The sequence below is a fragment of the Meriones unguiculatus genome, chromosome 2 (assembly GCF_030254825.1).
Source record: "Meriones unguiculatus strain TT.TT164.6M chromosome 2, Bangor_MerUng_6.1, whole genome shotgun sequence".
In the NCBI taxonomy this organism is placed as follows: domain Eukaryota; kingdom Metazoa; phylum Chordata; class Mammalia; order Rodentia; family Muridae; genus Meriones; species Meriones unguiculatus.
The window spans coordinates 62,990,312-63,011,515 of NC_083350.1; the positions used below are offsets into that span (position 1 = coordinate 62,990,312).

General features: G+C 41.7%; 2 protein-coding genes across 3 annotated transcripts in view; one reads left to right on the forward strand and one right to left on the reverse strand.

The window, feature by feature from the left end:
• The window catches only part of Rprd1a (regulation of nuclear pre-mRNA domain containing 1A), a 46,253-nt gene extending 35,534 nt beyond the window's left edge, over window positions 1-10,719 (forward strand). For both annotated transcript variants that reach the window (XM_060377592.1, XM_021649221.2), the window contains one exon: window positions 7,306-10,719. In XM_060377592.1, coding sequence (XP_060233575.1) covers window positions 7,306-7,448 — 143 coding nt within the window. In that variant the 3' untranslated portion in view covers window positions 7,449-10,719. The remainder of the gene's footprint in view (window positions 1-7,305) is intronic.
• Window positions 10,720-13,867: 3,148 nt separating this feature from the next.
• Window positions 13,868-20,619, reverse strand: C2H18orf21 (chromosome 2 C18orf21 homolog). Its single transcript, XM_021649216.2, has 5 exons — window positions 20,465-20,619; window positions 20,348-20,370; window positions 18,312-18,511; window positions 15,590-15,789; window positions 13,868-14,392 (listed from the first exon to the last, which is right to left on the reverse strand). Exons 1-5 carry the CDS (start codon window positions 20,539-20,541, stop codon window positions 14,239-14,241), a joined length of 654 nt encoding a protein of 217 aa, XP_021504891.1. The 5' UTR covers window positions 20,542-20,619; the 3' UTR covers window positions 13,868-14,238.
• Between the last annotated feature and the right edge of the window lie 585 nt (window positions 20,620-21,204).

The following is a 21,204-nucleotide window of genomic DNA, read 5'->3' on the forward strand; positions in this document are numbered from 1 at the left end:
ATGTGGGATTCCGCATTACCAAATGAGCTGTCCAGTTTATCCAGAAGCAGAACCCAGGACCAGGGCCAGGGGACATGCAAACAGAATTCCTTAGAGTAGAGCACTAGGAGAGTGAGTGCTGGGGACTAAAGGCACGTGTGTGCTAACACTTGCCTTCCAGTGCTTTGGAAGCTCTCACAAGAGCTTAGTTTACCTCCAAGAGCAGCAGAAGCAGTACTGCTGCTGTGCCAACACCTACATCTTCAGCCTTAAACAGCCTCATTCCCATGAGATTAACACAAAACTTCACACACTAGACGTTCCCTTCACTGGTGCCTGGTACATTCTTTCATTGTCAGGAAAACAACATACTGATCACTAAAAGGCAGTCCAAAAAGACAAATCAAGAGTCAACCAAATTGTGACAATTTTTTTAAATGATCATGTCAGGAATGTAACATAAATGATTGGTATGCTAAGGGTTCTAGTGGATAAAACACCATGCCAAATTGGACAGGTAATGTACGTAGAGAGGTGAAGATGTCCCAGATAAAAACAAAAGAAAATTTCACCTAGTTCTTTTGACAGTTCAGGACAGCTGTGGAAATAACTGAACTTGTGAGAGATCAATGAGAACTTTCTAAACAAATGCAGAGTGGAACCCATAAATAGTATATAGTACATCCAAGAATTGAGACAGTTGTTATGTGTATGGAATACCAGATGAGAAGCAGGAAAAAATGTGAAGCCTCAGTGACTAAGGATTTCCAGAATGAATGGCAGAAACCAAACTCCTGCTCTAAGGGAACTAGAATGCCAAGCAAGATCAAGAAAACAAAATGCAGTCTAAACCTACGCAAATCCTCCACAATGGAGAACACCAGAGATAAAACCTTAACCCCAAGGCGAAAACATCTGCAGCGCAACAAGAAAATTGCAGTGAACTTAACAGAGTTGTGCAGGCAAGAAGGTGGAAGAGTGTTAGGCTACCGATGCCCAACATTCCAGGAAAGCTATGGTTGAAAAATCAATACGGGCTTTTATGTCAGAAGACATTTGAAAGCTGAGTACTGATAAGAGTTGATGGAATGATGGGATTAAGTGGCCAGGATGAGGGGAGAGTTGGATTCATTGTTGACCTAAATGTATCACTGTATCGCTGGCTTTGGGGACAGCTTCATGCTTACCTCCTGGTATCAGCCTGCTGAGGCTAGAACAGATGTAGCACAAGCCACTATATAAATTATAGTGTTTAATTATTCCTGTTTTGGAATAATTAAAACTTATTCCAAAACAGGCTTCGCTTTTGGCATACTTGTTTAAAGCTGTGGAATAAGATTCCATTTAGATGTCATAATACATGACATTTAAAAATCCTAAGGTACTGTGATTTAGTAGTAACTAGAAAATACACTAAGGGAGCGACTAAAGAGACACAAAGTAAAATTTCAAGCTAACAAATTCTGTCAGCTCTATTTATTGCTATGTGTAGAAGTAGGTCATTTCTTTAAGTTGCATCATTATGCTTTTGAGGTTGCCTGGTTGGTGGAGAAGCCACGAGTGTTGTATGCTGCTTGTCAGCTCCTGTCTTAACAACACCTCTGTTCCTTTACCTTTAAGGTTAAAACAGACTAGCAATGGATTGAGCTTTCCTGGAGTTCTAGGCACCATTTCTGGATTAACTAGCCCCTGATCACCTTTTCTATAATTTTTTTCTGTCACTGAATGTAAAAGATCATTTAAATATCTGTATAGGAGAAAATGGTGATTCTGCTACTGAACAGCCAAAGGTGTTTAATGACAGGCCTTTAAACACAAAAAGGTGTTAATCACAGTTTTCTCCTCGGGTCTTGAGTTGGGAAGTCATGACTGCTAACCCTTTTCAGTGGTGATCCAGTAGGTGATTTAGGTGACTTTCAGAATACCCACTGCTCAATTAATTCTGGGATTTAAGAAACCAGTTGGCGTAGTGGGTGAGCATAAGGACTGGGCCAGTCTGTATAGGTTTTTCATTTTTCTGTTGACTTTGAGTGATGTTTCTTAATGGTTGTGATATAGTTTCATCATGTATAGCATGTAGTTTCTATGTGTGGAAATTAAATGGAGTGTTTAGAAGAATGATTGGCGTTTTTCGTTTGGGTTAGAGTATACTAGATGTAATATCTTGAGTTCACAGTAGAATTTAAGTGATCATATATCAGTTTAATTGATATACACAGAGCTGTTTGAATATTTACATAGATGCCGCTTCTGAAATTCTATGGAAATAGTGTTCCATTGTCTCTGTCTTTAAGAAATTTTGTGGAAAGGAAAGTCTTTGACAACCATGCCAGGATGTCACTTCTGAAAGAGTAGATGTTGATGTTGGGTATTGTCAGTATAGTTGTGTTATACTTACAGAACTATAGAGATAGTTTCTATAGTTCTATAGGGGAGCTGTGACTTGTCTAAGGCTGTTTTCAAAGCGTTCTGAAATGTACTCAAGTTGCTTCCACCCGGTCACAAAACCAGCTCACAAGAATCATCCTTGGTTTCTGGTTTGTTGTAGTATTCCTTATGCTACAGCAGAAGGGTCCTAAGAAGGGGGTGGGGCTCTAATAGACAGTCCTCACTGCTGAGCCTTCCCGGCATCTGGGGGATGCAGTGGAAATTCTCCATGTTTGTTTTGGTAGATTTTTTTTTTAATATGTATTTATTTAGTTAGGTCTTTGAGACTAGATATCCCCAGCTCATGTGGGCTTCTATTTACAATCCTGCCTCATTCCTTTCAAGTTCTGAAAGTACAGGCATGTGGCACTACACCTAGTTTTCTTGTGGTTTTTGGTTTTGTTTTGTTTGTCACAATTGTGTATGAGAAGAGGATAGGAATAAGAGCATTTTCAAGAAACCATGAATAAATGTACAAGTTTTAAAATGTTTAAATCAGTGAGAGTTTTTGAACAACTTTATGAAGGCTAAATTAACTCTTGATTTTTATTCTATTTTATTTTATTTTCTGTTTTCTTCTTAAGACAGACAGGATTTCCAGAACTCTAGCTCAGGCTGGCCTGGTACTCACGGTATAGACCAGACTAATTTTGAACTTTAGGCTACTTTGCCTATGCCTTCCAAATGCTAGGATTATGGTGTGTATGGCCAGACCCAGTCTTTGAAGTTTATTCTTATAGCTCAGTGGTTCTCAACCTAGGGATCGAATGACTCTTTCAGGGGTGTTGCCTAAGACCATTGGAAAACACAGATATGTACATTACAATTTATAACAGTAGCAAAATTATGAAGTAGCAGCAAAAATAAGTTTGTGTTTAGGGGTCACCACAGCATGAGGAACTGCCTTGAAGGATTGTTGAGAGCCACTGTTCAAGCTACAGGTTTTGAGCTAATTCAGATGCTCTTCCAGAAAGTAATCACAGTTACATAACACTTTTATGATTTGAAAGTTTGAGGGTATTTAAGCATCATGGATCTCTAAAATAGACACTCTCCCTAAAGAAACCACAATACTCAGATAATCAAAGGTATTCCTTGTCCAATGTCATGCAGGTAGAAGTTTAAGGAGGCAGTTTATCTGAAGTCTCCCGACTTGCAGTGCTCTGCTTGTTACAGTAAGAAAAGTTGAATCAGGAACACTTCACTCCTCCCCAGAACACTCCTCCCCAGCACAGATATGAAGCTTTGAAGAGCGAGCATAGCACAGAGGTCAGCTGAGGCTTGGAGTAGCCAGTAGGCAGTGTTGGTGGCTGTATTTGGTCAGGAGAGTGTTGAAGTCTTCTGGGATGTACAAGACAGTAAACATTGGCTGCAAGGCAAACTACTTGTAGTTTGAAGTCCCAACTCTCTTGGCAGGACTTACAAGTCTGATCGTATCACCTAAGGGACTGGTTTCACTACTACTACCTTTTGTGCTAGGCTTGAGCCCTCCAGGCCTGTTTTACCTCTGAACTAAACCTGAACCTTAACTCAGTATTGAAGCATGGCAAGAGGAAGGCTCCTGCTGTCAAAGGTGACAGACATACATTAGTGCATAGGAAGAAGGATGGATAAAGAAATGTTCTAGGCAGTGAAACAACTCTATAAAATATGGGTAAGTTTTTATCTGTCTTTGTTTTATCGTTGTGGGCCTAGCCTTTAGCAGCTGAGCCTTCTTCCGGCTCCCAACCCTTTGTATGTTTGAGATGGTGTCTGTCTATGTAGCTCTGCCTAATTTGAAACTCTACATAGACTAGGCTGTCCTCAAACTGCCTTTTTCAGTCCTTGGATTAAAGATGTGCAACACCACCACTCCTGGATTATGGGTAAAAATTTTAAGGATGGAGGGCATGGGGACTAGAGAGATGTGTTTCCAGAGGTGCTCAGTTCAGTTCCCAGCAACCACATGGTGGCTTAGAACCATCTCTAATGAGATCTGGTGCCCTCTTCTGGTGTGAAGGTGTACATAGTGTTTATTTGCTATACATAGTAAATAAATAAACCTTAAAAAAAAAGTGGAGGCATGGGTTAAACCAGTGCAAGTGAGCTTAATGGAAACTGGGACTGAAAAGACTGCAAGCGTTAGGGTTGTGGGGATGAGCTGGGCAAGTGAATAGCAGACTGGTGCAGACATAAAAGACCAAGGTTAAGGGGCTGGAGAGATGGCTCAGAGGTTAAGAGCACTGGCTGTTCTTCCAGGGGACCTGAGTTCAATTCCCAGCAACTACATGGCCCACAACCATCTATAAAGAGATCTTGGGTCATCTTCTGGCCTGCTGGCTACACACACACACACACACACACACACACACACACAGAGAGAATACTGACTAAATAATAAAATATTAAAAAAAATTGTTAAGAGTAGTTCCCCATGCTATCGGCTGCTTGAGAAGGTGTCAGTTCTATTCATCTTACTGTGTGAATTGAAACCCAAATTAGCACTCATTTTGCTTAGTTTTTTTTTGTTTTGTTTTTTGTTTTTTTGTCTCTGGCTAATCTAAGCCATTGCATTTAATTTTTTATATATTAATCACAGGTTATTACTTTGTATCCCTGCTGTAGCCCTCTCCCAGGTTTTATTTCTTACAGTGGAGATTTGTGTGTGTGTGTGTGTGTGTTAGCTTAGACAGATGACGTAAATAGTGGTATGCATGGTTTTTTGAGAAAGACATAAAACACAGCCAAAGTTTGACAGTGATTTGAAATTATGGAGAAATGTTATGGGGAAGTTGCCTCGGGTTCTGAAAAAGCCCACATCCTTTCAAAATTAAACATAATCTGTATGTGCACATATTTGTGTGCCGTGTTGCACATGTGGAGGTCAGAGAACAGTTTGTGGGACAAAGGTTGTAGAGTAATAGCACATACAGAAAAGAAACAAGCTGGTTATACTAATAGGTAGAAAAATGTTTTCAGTTTTGATTAAATTCTTTAATACTTAGGGCTATAAAACCCCAGAATGTTAAATACAAAAATGTCAGCATTATTGCTCCTGTTCAGTTCTTACCTTTGGTTTCATACACAGATCCTCTTTCAAGCATATGTTCTATTGTGTTACATGGTCTCAGAAACAAGATGCTCTGGTAGTTCATTGTACATCTCCCTTCAGATATACTGTTTTACCTGTTGCTGAAGAGTGAACCCACGGCTTTGCACATACTAGGCAAGCACTCTATCACTGAGGTACACCTTTCCTCTCCAGAATTGATGTTAACAAGTGTATAGTTAAACCAAAGAAGCCTATTCCCCTGCTTTTAAAGTCTGTATAGCGCTTGAGATTCTGTGGTAGGAATCAACTTTGCCATCTTACAACGGTGAGCCTGGAAAGAGTATGAAAGTGAGAAGGGAGTCAGCCCATGAGACTGTAGAGCCTTTGAGGTGTCTGTTAGTGGACCTTGGCATCAGAATTGGTTGAAAAGGCAAGAATATTGATAGCTCATGTGTGTGGCTCTGCCTGTGCTTTGCAGCTAATATGCCCAGGTCTTTGTTTTCGAGTCTTCCTCCCTCTTTAGAGCGTGGGTTATACTCATCTGACAAGTCCTCTGCCCTGCTAGGGTAACTCCACTTTTAAAGAAGAGGCTTAGAAATAGGAAGACACTCCCTGACTGATAGTATTTTGGACATCAAAAATACAGGCAAGTGGTTCACACTCATTTGGGAGGCTTTTACACAGTTTACATGGTCTGGACCTTTCCCAGATAGTCTCAGATACTGATGTATAGTGGGGCCAATAGTTCTCATAACAAACATACAACCAACAACAAAATCCCCAACAAACTGTATGTTCTTGGAAATCCCTAAGGAGATAGAGGTGTGCAGCCAGCACTGAGGTACACTGAAGAATGGTTCTAGATACCCACCTTTTGCTCCTCCTAAGCCCTAATCCCTGTTGGCTAAAGGAGTATGGGAACTTCATGTGCTCTCCTGGGGAGGATTTAACTGAGGATCTGAGCCTTCATTTAGAGTGAGAAATGCCTACTACAGACTGTAGGCTCTTCCTGCTGAACCAAAGATGATCCTGATTGACTTTGTATTTTGTTCCTTGGGTTATCGGATGCCAGCCTTTTAAAATCTATTTTTGTGCTTTTGGTGCCTAGTCTGTTGATCTGTGTTCCCCATTTGAGGTTAAGTACATCAAAGAAAATGTATACCATTACAAATGTTGCAAGTTGCATTGAAGTGAGGCTATTAGAATTTCAAAATGTGCATAATGCTGAAACCTTTATTAATAACAGTGGGGGCATACTTATGACCTTAACTTTTAAGGCAGTAATAACTGGAGATAGTAATAAAGACTCTAGAGTCTGAAACTGTAGTTCCATTGGTAGATTGCTTGCCTAATGTACACAGAACCCTGCATTCCATCTCTTGCACCACATGGCTGTCATCCTAGTACTCAGGAGGTTGAGGCAACAGTATCAGAATTGCAAGGTCATTTTCAGCTACATACTGAATTCAAGGCCAACCTCGGTTTCATGGAACTGTCTCAAACCTACCACCACCAGTGAAACTACAGTGTGTTATTATGAAGCAGCAGGTTTGTATTGGAGACAAAGTCCCAGCTACTGATAATGCTGCAGTGGTTTATAGCCAGCAATCACAGAAAACACTTTGAAACTCAAGTTTAAGAAAACATACGCACATTCAAGTGGGTTTCATCATGCTGTTTTCATGCATGGGTATTATGTACTTTTATCTTCACCTCCTCTCCTACTTCTATAGCCCTTTTGACTAAAGTTCATAGTGAAATGATTTATTTGCCATTAACTGAATAATAAAAGTTTTCTTCAGAGAATTAGCAAAAAGCTGTTTTGTTTTTTCAGTGTGAAAGCTAACAAGAGTGGTTTGTTGTCACAGGAATACAAGCGCAAGTTAGCCAGAGTTTCCCTGGTGCGCAAAGAACTCAGAGCCCGGATCCAGAGCCTGCCAGATTTATCTCGACTGCCCAATGTTACTGGCAGTCACATGCACCTACCTTTTGCTGGGGACATCTACAGTGAAGATTGATGGCCAGTCTCCTCCAGGGCCAGGACTTTGCCAGACATGGAGACAGGTTAGGTGAATAGTCCTGTAGAGTTATTTTTGTACGTTGTGAGAATGGTACTAACACAAGAAATGACAAGGAATTATAAAAAATGGTTTAAAATGTTGGTTTGTTTACTATTTTATTAGTGAGTTAACATGAATTAAAGCCAAGTGATGATTTCTGTGTATTAATGAGCTTAAAAAGAATGATTATTTTCAAAAGATCTTTTTGTAAGTTTTTTTTTTTGATCCAAGGCCTTGTGAGAAATTCCATGTTTCTATTTCTTCTTGTATTTTCAATTATTTTTCTTTATTTTTTTCAGTATCTAATCACTGTACACTGTCTAATTCCTAAAGAGAAGAACTGATCAGGAGCTGATGTGAGACTGTATTATGGTATTGTTAGGACTTGATTATAGAAGAGACTAAATGTTTCAACTTCACGTTTATCCTTGCCACCCAAGTATTGGTTCTGTTGTCCTCATGCCTTTGAGTTTTAACACTAGACATGGATGCCACTTAGAGGGTCAAATTAAAGCCTACAGAATGTTTCCCTGGTAGCACTATAGTAATTCCATTCCAAATGCCAATCCAGAATAAAAGGCCTGTATAATAGAGACTTCCTTGATGACACTATTTAGAGCTTAAGTGCATTTAATGTTTTAAGAATGTTGTAAGTTTTGACGTCCTACCACAAGGACAACTCCAGCTCTACAGCTGACTGCTTCTGTCAGGTCAATCTTCTTACATCATTGATCCTGTTAATAAAACGCCAGGTGTGGGGAGTAAAGGAAAGCATCTCAGGCAATGAGATGCTTCATCCCTTGTCCATATAACTTAAGCAATGGCACTTAGCTTGAGTACCTCAAGAACTCAGTATCCATAATGTTCAGTTATGTAGCCTGGGGCATTTTATTTCCTAGAGGTTTTTGAGTGACTGTAATTGGGAACTAAGCAATGCTATACTACAGGGTAGATGTGGTGAATTTTATATTTGTATGTTTACAGATGTAAATACAGAGCAAGTGTCCCTTTACCTTTACTTGAACCCGGTGTGTTAGAGCAGCTGCATGCTCTCCAGCTTTCTTTAAGTTAATTGTGAACCTGCAGGTTTGTATTTGATAACGATGGGGGGATATTTTTCTCCTTTATTGCTTTGCATTTCTCATTATAATCAGAGTCAAACTAAATAGTTAATAGAACACCTTTTAAATTTCACAGGCCAGTTATACTCACTTCTCTGAATGGCTTCACTGTTTCTTTCCCACTATTAGAGGTTATAGTTGAAGAGAATTTACATGTGAAGTTAACGACAGGTAATTTATCTTTACTAGCCAGTAGATTGGGAAATAGTGCTTTTAACAATCTGACCTCTCTCCAAAACAGTTATATGAATGGCATCATCTCATCCCTGCTTGTCCTATCTTTCAATGATTTAGACAACTTTTGGAAGTTAGGACACATTTCTTGACAGAACCTAGAGCAGTTCTGTGCATACCCCTGAAGCTCAGCTGGCAGCCAAATCCACTTGACCATGGATGTACTGTAACGTGGCTGAGGAGTGGCTCATGGCACACTCTGAGCCCCATTTGTCTGTCACAGTAAGTGTGCGGCAGCCAGACCCTCACACTTGGGTGTCTGCCAATGCTGCTGTCTTTTTCCCTAGGTGTAGGGAGCGAAGAAAAGATTCAGCAAAGGAGGTGGGCAGACGCACAGTGCACACCTGATTAGGCCTGTTTTAAAGTATGCCAAGTTAGTTGTTGTTGATGTTTTTAAAAGCAAAGCTTTGTGTATTAACTTATTTTCACTATCATGACCTTATTTATGATTTGTTGACATGGTAATTTAGTCAATCTAAAATAGTTACTTTTCCATTTAAAACTAATTTATAAATGGTATACGCTTGAGAAGATATAAAATCTTTTAGAAGTTTGCTGAAATATTTTCACCATGAAGACAGACTTAGATACTCTTTTGATGCCAGTATCTGATCTAAATATTTATGATAAAATGTATTATTTTTTTAAAGAGCTTGATGAGATCTGTGATAAATGCTAGTACTCAAAACCTGAGCCCCACAAACCTCAAGTTGTTGGTTAGCTCACTAACTGAATACAAACTGTACAGTTTATTTTAGAAGTAAGTTTTTCAGCCTTACAGTAATAAACATGGTAAGCATTAGGAGATTGTCTTCCTAAAAGGAAGCTTTCACAGTGGGCTTAAGCTGGGTGTGGTGGTGCATGCCTTTAACTTCAGTAGTTGAAAGGCAGAGGTAGGAAGATCTCTGAATTCGAGGCCAGTGTGTTCTGTAGAGTGAGGTCTTTGCCGTTAAAGGTAGATAGTGAGACTTTGCCTTAAGAAGAAAGAAAGAAATGTATTTAGGTGAGGCGTATAAAATACCAAACTCTGAATCATGCACATTTTCTCTACCATGTGCCTGAGAGAGCAGCCTGGTCTAGCCCTCAGGGGAAAGCGTGTCACATTTGTAGCAGGGTCCCGTGCTGTGAATGGACACCATTCCTCTTTTCTCCACAAACAGTGCAGAGAGCTGTCGGAGTGGCAATTGGAGCAGATTCCCCGATGCTCCCTCTGCTCTTGCAACACTACAGTAAGTAAAAGAACCACAGGGGGAGCTGGGAGCCTGGAAATGAGCTATGCTCTGCAGTGAGCTTTCCCTGAGGAAGACCATCCCGCCTGCAGCTGTTGGGATAGCTCATCACAGCATTCTGAATCAGGGTTTTTCTATAAGGAATATTTTAGAATCAACAAAAGCTAGGGTGATCCCAGCCATCATGATTTTTAAAGTTCAAAGAATGTTGTCCACTGTCACTGTGGTGAACAACTTCACGGTGTGTGATTCATGAACTGGTCTGAGAAGACTGAAGAGAAGGACGATGACTGGGAGGTAGGAGGGCCTTCCTGAATTCCCACTCTGAAATTGGGGTGTGAAGCAACACAAAGCCCCTGCGCTGCTTTCTAGCTGTTAGGAGTTATTCCTATAGGTGAGCCTTGCTTCTCAATTGTGCTATAAAAGCTTTTAACAGTGTGAGTTCAGTTCTTCTCTGTATAGAAAGGGAACATTGGATTACTTAATGGATTGACTTATATAGCGCATTTGTTGCCATCAACAGTCTAGATGGCAGGAGCACATGGGAAGAGGATTCTCCCTGTCTTTTACAAACCCCTTTCTTTGGCTGTACCTGATGACAGTGTAAGATCTTAATAAAGTTTTATGTTGTTTTTGAAGAGTTTTTGTGTGTGCTATTTTTGTGACTTCCAATTCATTGGATAAAGGACAGGAAGGTGTGGGACTAAGGGAAGGGAGTTGGCAGAGTCATGAAATAGTCATTGAAGCAGAAACTACAGAAAGGGGTTTCTTTACTTGGCCAGTAGTCCAGACTTGTGGGGTTATCAGTATCACGAGGGGCACTTAATAAACTGCAGATGGCTGAGCACCAACTTGATTCTTGTTTAAGTAGGGGTTGGGGAAATAGCTCAGTGGGTAAGAGCCCTTTCTTCCTGTGTAAACACGAGGAGCTGAGTTTGATTCCCCAGCACCTGCATAAAAAGCGAGGCCTGGCCACAGGTGCCAGTGTGGGTGGAGACAGTGAGGTTGCAGGAACTCCCTGGCCAGCTAGCATAGCTGAAAGAGCTCCAGGCTCAGTGGAGATCCTGTCTCCAGACAGTGAGGCAGACAGCAGCAGAGGAAGAAAACCCAACAGCTCGTCTAGCCTCTGCCTGTGCATGTACCATGTACACACACAAACACACCGCGAACATTCTTTCCTAAGCATCTAGATAGATCACTTGCTAAAGTAGGATATGTGACAGATTTTAGAATTATCACATTGGAATTTTGTGCTTCGTGGAAGAACACAAAACTGAAAATCTGAATTAAAGTAATTCTGTGATTCTGAACCACTGGCTAATTCAGATATCTAGAAATACTGCTACATTTAGTTAATTCTGTCTTCCTGTGTGTGTGCTGCTGGGGATGAAAGCCAGTACCTTGCCCATGAGAGCCACTCACTCTGCCACTAAGCTATATTCAAGTTCGTTTGTTCGGTGAATACAACTTTACTTATTTGGAAGTACAAGTTGAGGGGGGGAATGGGGCATCATACGTTAACATACGGCTTTTCCCAAATAATACTGTCATTGGTTGTCTATGTGATCTCTTTTTATTACTGCTTCTTTGCATAGTGTCTCAGTAGAGTTCAGGCTGGCCTTGAACTCAGTCTGCCTGAGTGCTGGGATTATAGGCATGCACATGGATAGGCATGTCCAATAAAATCTTTCTGGAACTAAACTATTAGATTACTCACAAGTCTTAGGCTGTGTAATTTCACTGTATTCACTCTACTGCCATAAATAGGGCAATTGGGTTTGGGTTGTGGTTTTCAAATCTGAGCTGCAGTTAACGCTCTTTGCCTTGCTTTTGAACTGGTAATTGAGTACTATGGGGCCTCAGGTGAGCATCACAAGTTTATCAGATCCCTGTCTACTAGGTGTAGATGCCCAAGCTAGCAACAGATGTCACTGATGCTTAGCCTCTTCACTGTTTGAGCCTTTGGTCTGAATGCCTTGACTAACATTAAGAAGACATACTGTAGTTGTCCGCCCCTGCCTCTTTGCTTCCTTTTATGCCCATTCATGGGGCAGAACAATTATAGATGTAGTAAAAGTTTAAATCTGTATCATAAAAGTAGGTCTAATTTCCCCACTGTGAACCTGTAGAAAGCTAACTTTCAGCGACTGAGATTGGTTCATCAGCATGCACTTTCAGTGCGTATACTCTTCAGCACTTTATGGTGTACTTGCTGGGGTTACACCAGTTTTACTTAATACACGCTTCAAAGCATACCACGTAGTTACAATATTTAAAAGACATGGCTGGCAGAAAGTCCAGCCCTGTTCTCTCCCCTGCTAAGCAATTGGCTGTAAGCTGCTTTTTTGGCAATTGGGAGAATTTATACCACATTGAAACAGGAGATTCTCAGAACAAGGCTTGCAACCAGATTTGAGGGCTACATAAATAAGCATTTGAATAACAGAATAACGTTATGCCCCCTCAGAGAAGGGTAGGTCTCCAATTGGTACCAGCCCACCTTGGTACCTCAAGTCACAGCAGGACTAAGTGCATCCTCTCCCACTGAGCACACACAAGACAGCCCTGCTAGGGTAAAGGGATCCAAGGGCAGGGCAACAGAGACAGCCCCTATTCCCATTGTTAGGGGACCCACATGATGACCAAGCTGCACATCTATCACACTTGTATAGGGGGTACTGATTTTTCTTGCTTTGACTTGTCATTCCATTGGTGCACCGTGTGGATAGACAGTCATATTACACTAGAAATCTGGCTTTTAAAAGTTCAGAAGGTGTTTTTTAAATGTTTTTTGTATGCTGCTGAAATTGTCCTTCCTATTTATGCTCTCTAAAATTCCCTCTGTCAAGTGTACTATTAGAAAACGAAATTCGCAACATTTCTTCAGTTATTATTTGCAGACGTGTTGGGATTTTTCAATCTTCCTAAGACTTCCTATCATCCCCAAGATCCAATAAAACTAATGCTCAAAATTTTATCGCCCATAGTGTTTTTGAATCTAGAAAATAATGCATTGAAGAGCTCCCTAGCTATTCATATTGTCTCAACTCCCACCATGTTCCCCTTAGAAGGACCAAATGTCATATCTGCCTTTATTCCCATGAATAAATGCAGCCCTTCTGGTAGTACCATCAGCTAAGTGGAGCTGGAACTGAACTAATGTGTTTCTTCACTGTGTCTGGGTGAAAAGCTTGATGGGTGCTTAATTTCAAGATGGCACCAGTTGATCTCTAAGGAGGCGTATGTTGTCTAAAGTCATACTGCGTAATCCCTTCTCCACTCTTCACAATTCATGATCTAGTCTTGAGAGGCTCAGCAGTGACAGGGTAGACTATAGGCACAAGGAGTACCTGGCTTGGCTCACCACTGCTACAGTGCTTAAGACTTGCGGCCTAATTCTTAGTTTTGTACAGTGCTATTGTGCAAGGTCCTGAGTTTAATCTCCAGAACAGGTAGGTGTTTATTTTTGCTTTCAAAATGTGAAAAAAATGTTCATAGTTTACTAGTATTATTATGCATGACTGAGGAAATACACTTGACTCTTTTCTACACCCCGACAGAGAAGGGGAGAGCAAGAAGGGGCAAGAGAAGCAAGAGGGACCAAGAGAGACCAAGTGTAGGGTTGTCCCTTTAAGGGGCAAGGTAACCACGCCTTCCAGGTGTGACATGATGACATCATAAGTTGCTAGGCAACCCAGGAGCAGGTTTAGTTCCAAAATCCTAGCAACTATAAAAGCTAAAGTAAACATTACCATTCAGTATCCATTGTACCTTCACCATAAAAACTGTCAGTTTTTAAAACTTTATTGCATTTGTTCATCTTCTGTGTGGAGGTCAGAGAACATGTAGAATGGGTTCTTTTTGCCTTGTAGTTCCTAGAAACTGCACAGAGGTTGTTAGGCATGGCAGCAGCAGTACATTTATCCTTGTACCTCACTCTGGTTTGGTCATTTGTTTTCTGATCTTCACACTCACCCAGAGAGGCCTAAGTCACCTGATTTAATGAGACACTTTTTCCACAAACACTGAAGGATGCCAATAACAGCTTGCTTTTGGTCCTAGTTTCCATGTGTTTGGACCTCAAAGTGAAGACAAAAGCTGTTAACTGACTTGTTTTCAGAGAATGAGTACACAATTGTTTTCTAAGGTCATTCTCTTCACAGAGAAGATAAGAAGTGCCTGAAGTCCAGCTTCGGGCTCTTCTCAGATTCACTCTGACTAAGCAGTGCTTTCAGTTGAGAGAAGTGCTTCTTTCTTTTGCTCCCGGTTCTTGAGGAACAAATGGGTGTTGACTGTCCAGATATAGGTGTTCTGAAATGAGAGAAAGACTGCTGTCAATCACATTGCCAAAGGACAAATGCTCCTCCTGCTAAGAGCTCTGCTCCCAGCATCTTCCACTCTGCCCATCACACTCTGCATTACAGCTCTGCGTGGACACTGGCTGTCTTCATAGTAATTCTCATCAACAACAACAAACGCCTCATGGAATATCTGATTCTGGCATCATTTAGGAGCACACTGGATGGTTCCAGAAGCTCCCATGATACCAGAAAGATAAACCTGGAAGTAAAGTATTATCAGACTGATTTACACCTGGATGTCAACATTCATGACAATTCTAAGTGAGAACTTTGTCTTTCCCACGAGGATGGCAGGGCCACAGGACAGGCACCAACCTACTAGGTCTATGTTCTGGTACGTTTGGACAGTGCTAGGTGCATAGGACATACTCCACAAACACCCACAGAATAAGCCATTCACCATCTGGTGTGAGCTTTCATGTGGGCACTGGGAATCTGAACTTAGGTTTTTGTGTTTAGCCAGCATGGACTACCATCTGAACCCTTTCCCCAGTGCCCCTAAAAGCAACTAAACTGTTTTAAATACACCAAATTTTCTTTTATCCACATTTGCAAAAAAATGAAAAATTCTGTTGAATTCTTATACCAAATACTGACTTAAAATCAATAATATACAGAAAACTGGACTTGACATTTTAACTCAGGATCATAAATTTCATGTGCAATTTAAAATTTCAACCATTAAATGGAAATAATCCAGACACATACTTATGCCATGCCACAGAGTTGGGGTTAAAGGGGCTGAAAAGAGCTGCGCTTTAGATCACTGTCCTGACAAAAGGTCACTGAGGACTTGGCCCAGGTCAGCAACAGTAGAAAAGAAAACACTGAAACAAGCAGTAAGACTACAGTGTAGAAGCTGCCAACCCCTCCTGCCATTTTAGGTAAAGATGTATAAAAGGGCATTTTGTTCAGTTAAGAAACAGGAGGAAGGAAAACTTCGTAGCTGGTTGTAGATGTGTGCCAGGTGCCAGGGGCTGGAGAGACCGCCTAGAGCCACATGCACTGACGTTAAGTTAAGGATTAGAAACAGCAGGCAACCAAAGGACTTGGAAGAAAATGTGTCAGTCCTGTAATCCAAGGGCTGCTCAGGAGTGTACATTAAACAGATAATGAATACTTCATAGTAGCTGACAAATTAAGGTACCTGAGAGTTGAGGAGGGGCTCTTGCCTTTGGAACCAGGCATACTTTGACTGAGGTTTGTGGAGCCCAAAGCCTTTCTCTTTGGTGTCTTTAAGCCGGCTTCATTTATAGCAGGGGCAGTGTTGCTCTTCAGTGCTGACAGGAAGCTTCTACTCTTACCATGGTGTCTCACTGTTCTGTTGCATGTTCTGCAGGTAATCAGCTATCACAAAAAGAAGTTGGTCCCATGAGTTCTCTGGTAATGTAACCCAATAAACCACAGGTTTCCTCAGTTCCTACAGCTGTATGACAGAGGCCAGTTAGCACAGAGGCTACTATCTGGAAGCTTACAGGAGTCAGACAAGACAAGTTAAAAACAACAAAATTGCCAATAAGGTTCTAGCTAAGCATTTATATTATAAATACTTTAAAAAAGAGACAACAGGACTGGGGGAGAGGAGACCCCGAGAACCCAATTCTACACAAAGAACTATAGGCAACTAAGGAATGTGGAGCACAGGAGAAACAGTCTTACCCAGGGAAGAGCACACCAACTGGCTATCCAATAGTACGTGGACAGCCCTGAAAACATATGCACATGTAGCATTATCTAGACTGAGCAGCTTATATTTAGGAATATAGATGTACATAAATACATGCATGTAACAAAGAAAGGGGCCATGAATTTGGAAGAGCAATGACTAGTTTATGGGAGGTTGGAGGGAGAGAAGGGAAGGAGGAAATGGCGTATTACAATCTCAAAAAATAAAGTAACTTTTGAAAAGGTGATGGTCTCTACTCAATATGAAACTGGTTTGTATGGGAACTGGGATGAGAGCACACACTAACATCTAGATTTTCTTTGTAACAACAATAGAGATTGACTATTTTATTTTGAGACAGAGTTTCTCTGTGTAGCCTTGGCTGTCCTGGACAACTGTAGACCAGGCTGGTTTTGAACTCACAGCCATCTGCCTGCCTTTGCCTCCCAGAGTGCTGGGATTACAGGCATGCACCACCACACCTTGCTTTATTTTCTTTTTTGATATTGACTATTTTCTAGCTGAACTTTAGTTCTTTTCCCAGTAAGACATGGTAGATGACTGACATTATAAGTAGCACCTCCAAATCTGTAGTGGCTCTGTAAATGCTGGTGTAACTAATAAAACCTTTCAGATCCCATCAGTATTTATTTTATGTACGGATGTTGCCTGCACGAATATGTGCAACATGTGCATGACCTCAAGAGGCCAGAAGAGGGTACAGAAGGCAGTGTTGGCTATGGGAATGGCTGCTGAGAGCCAAACAAGCAGCAAGTGTTTTTAGCTGCTGAGTCATCTCTCGAGTCCAGCAGGTTGCTTTAGGACAGGGTCCACTTTGTACAGAAAGGCCTTGTCTACGTAGCTCATTCAGACTTCAGCCCGTATCTCAGCAGAATGTAAACTAGTTAGGTGAGAGGTACTCAGAGACAAAAGTGCAAATGAATATCTACGTGGTGGTTTGAATGAGAATCGCCCACATAAACTCATTCTGCTTGAACACTTGGTTCCCTGTTAGTATAACTAACTGTTTGGGAAAGATTAGGATATGGCCTTGGAGGTTTGTCACTAGAGGCAGGCTTTGAGGTTTTAAAACGTGATTCCCAGTGTGTCTCTGCCTCAAGATTGTGGATTAAGACCTGAGCCCTCAGCTGTTCCCCACTCAGCCAACATGGACTCTAGCCCTTTGAAACAGGAAGCCTAATTAAACACTTTTATAAGTTGCCTTGGTCATGGTGTTTTATCACAGCAATAGAAAACTACAACAATCTGTATAAAGGCCTTCTGCCTTACAGTTTTTGGAAAAAGGCTATATACAGACTAAGATAAATCAGCAAAACATCCCGAGCCTGCCTTTCTAGTGATCTCTAACTAAAATATGTGGAGTATAAGCTTCAGCAAAGTAAAGCATCAAAACACTTATCTTCCTCTAGGAACATTTCCTAAATATGGTACACTAATGTTTTCTAACAATTTCCTGTGGCAGGAGGCTCGTAGGGTGAGATCAGCCTCGGCTACAAAGCAAGACCCTATCTCAGTGTCTGCATGTACTTGAGTAAGTTGATAATGTTCACACAGAGCATGCAAGATATAAAATATATCTGATACTGGCCTCCACCAGTATCAGATACTGGCATTTTTGTTTTATTCCATTTTATACCCTGATACTAAACACTTTGCTGGGTGGACAAGTATTATACACTGACATTGGGGCTTCATACACAAGGTCAGTGTGGCAAAAGTAACTGTCACTGAAGAAATGATTTTACCAGTGGTGTTACACTGGTAAACACAAGGACTTCCCAGAATTAAAAATACTGTGCTCAACAGTAGCACTAAGAGCAGGTTAAGAGTATCAGCCCTTGGTTTTTAGGCAGTTATCAAAATAAGAATAAACTAGCCAACTCGGTAATGCATGCCTTTAATCCCATCACTTGGGAGGCAGAGGTAGACTGACCTCTGAGTCTGAGGCCAGTCTGGTCTACAAAGCAAGTTCTAGGACAGCCAGGGTAACACAGAGAAGTCTCAAAATAAACAAAATATAAACTATCCCCTCAGTGACTCACTATCACAGAAACATCATGTGTGCAATCTTACAGTCCAAATGTACTACTACAGGCCTGTTCTGCAAGGCAATGATTCTTAACCAAACAGAAAAAAAGACAAAATGACAGCTTGTTTTGATGCACCATAGCAGCATCCTTACCAGCACACTTGTGGACTCTTTGTACTTTCTCAACAGTTTTGCTTCTTTAAAACTGAGTATCTGACTTCTTGCTTCTCGATTAAGAAGTTTCTGAATCTTAGGTGTCAATTTGGCCTTGGGTTTGAGGCGCACTCTAGAGTTATCCAGAACCAACAATTGGAAGCAGTGTGGACATGTTTCTTGAAAAGTGCTGTTTTCCTCTACAATTACATAAAATCCACAGTTCAGCAAGTCAGAATATTCTGTTACTTCAAACAACTGGTATCATAAATGGGAAAAAGAAAAACATACTGATGGTATCAACAGATAGTCACATGAAGCAAACTCCAGATATAAAAGCAAACTGGAAATAATGTGCTTTAAAGAATTCTCTGATATCCTAACACACTCCTTCAGCAACAGATAGGCAGGTCTCTGGCCTTTATTCCTTTGCTCATCTGTTTCTTAGTTATCAACACATTTACCACAAAGACAATTGCTCAGGGATTTTTCTTTCCCTTCCTTTTCCCCTCCTTTCAAAAGTAGTACACCCAGTGCTTTTTTTTTTTTTTATACAAAACCAAAGGACAGCCAGATGACATACATTTTAAGTGCTGGGGCGGGGCTGGGGCTAAGGGAGGGGATCAGAGGCTGGTGGGGAAGACTTCATCAAATGACATTTACAGAGAAATAACAGCAGCCAGCAAGTAGTGTTCCAGACACAAAATGTCTTACTTTTGGAACACAAAAGCAAGCAGGTCTGGTGTGGCTGGTGCTGAGTAAACAAACTGGAAGTATGTCAGAGAGGTTATGTGGCGTGCTGCCTTAGACAAAGATTGCAGAATGCCTCCAGCAGTTAGCAGTAATCCACGCGGAGGAGGGAAGCACTAATTTTTGGACCAGGTTGCAAGCAGTGAATGTAAGAGGGAGTCAATTTGGGAGGTATGTTAAAGCCAATGTGATTTGCTGGCACAAGGAGGAGGTGTTATTAGGGTGTCAAGAATGGCTCCAAGGACAGGATCACTGTTTAATGAGGCAGAAACAACTATCTAGTCGTAAAAAAAAAAAAAAAGTCAAGAATACAGTGTAGAATCTGGAGAAGAAATCCAGGCCGGAATTAGGGAGGTCTCAGTATACTGTATCTTGCTCTAAGGCTGAACGAAAAACTGTCATCCAAGAACTGAGTTCTGGGACACAAACAATATTCAGATCTTCTAAGATTAGGAGAGCCAACAAAGTACACTGAGGTACGGGATTACGAGGTAGAAGCCCGCCCGGAAGACAGGTGAAAATTACTTCTGAAACACTGACCAACCTGAGTTCCATCCCTAGGAACCCATCTGGTAGGATAGAATCTAGTCCCAAAAACTTGTTCTCTAGCCTCCAGGCATTCACTCTCTTGGGCACACAAACAAAAACTGTGTGGGCTAGAGAGATGCCTCAGTAGTTATGACTGCTGGCGGCTCTTCTACGAAACACAGGTTTGATTTCCAGCACCCTCTCTGCACAGCTCATACTTGTTTATACCTCCATTTCCAGGGAATTCCGTCACCCTCTTCTGGTCTCTAGGCTTCCAAATGATGCAAACATGAGGGCAAAATGTATACATTTAATAGAATAAAAATTAAAAAGAAAAAAACTGGTCAAGGACCCAAGATCTGATGGGTCAGGGGTTAGGATTATTTGTTGCTCTTGTGGAGGTCTCGGGTTTAATTAATTCCCAGCACCTACACGGCGGCTCACAACCCGTTGAGACAGCAGTTACAGGGGATTCCATGCCCTCTTATAGTTTCCGTGGCACTAGGCATGCACGTGGTGCCCAGATATACACGTAGGCAAAGCACCAAAACACATTTTAAAATTAAAAAAAAAAAGGACCGATCAGTGTGCCAAGTGCCAATAGTTAAGATATTATAGAATTTGAGCTTTTCACGCAACTGAGAAGCCTAAGACTTTTTAATTTTTTTTTTTTTTTAAATGTGACAAGTTGGTCAGCCTTCTCTTTTGGACTTCTGGGGCGACAAGAAACGAAGCCACCGCGGCCGGCATTCTCCTACCGTGTGTCGAACTGTAGGCCCAGCTGCAAAAGAGAACGGGACGTGAGGCCGAGCACCGTGGCCACCCTCCCTACCCCGACCCTCCTCCCTACCTTCCGCCCTATGTCCCTCTCTTACAGGAGGTAGCGGGCTTGGCCCGGGCAGCTTTCCACCAGGCCCCGAGCAGCGGCTTCAAGGTAGTGCTTCTGCCTCATGGCTTGCCCGTACAGCCGCCGAAACGCCGCGAAAGAATGCCACGCCGGAAGTCGGCTTTCTTAGTGTAACCATCCTAAGGGCTCCGCATTTCAAACTCCCTCCGGAAACACGCATTCGCGACTCAGGAGTTCCGGTCTCCCCCGTGTGGCGTCTGGTGTTCGAAGTCATCTGGTTTGAAGTCATCTGGTGGAGAAGTCGTCCACCACCGCCACCCCTCGCCCCACGCCACGCTCCCATTCCCCACCCGCGGCCCCAAAATACAGAGCTAAGTTCTTGTACCCAGAATGGTGACAGGCTCTGGAGCCCAGGGCTCCACCAGCCTCAGGGACTTGCTCCCTGTCTTGCTTCTTCTAACCATCAGGTCAGAGATTTTCTAGGTTAATCAATTAACTATCATCCAGGTGTTTTTGCCTTTGTAGTTCGCATTATTTTAAACAAGACCTTATTTATTGTGTGTATGAGCATTTTGCCCGCATGTATGCATGTGCCTCCCTTGAGTGCAGTGCCTGGGGGAACTCAGAAGAAGGTAGCCGATGCCTTGGAACTGGAGTTACAGATAGTAGTGAGTGCTGGGAACAAACCTGGGTCTTCTGCAAGAACAATCTGTTTTTAGACCAGGCTGGCCTAAACACTCATGGAGATCTGTCTGCCTCTGCCTTCCA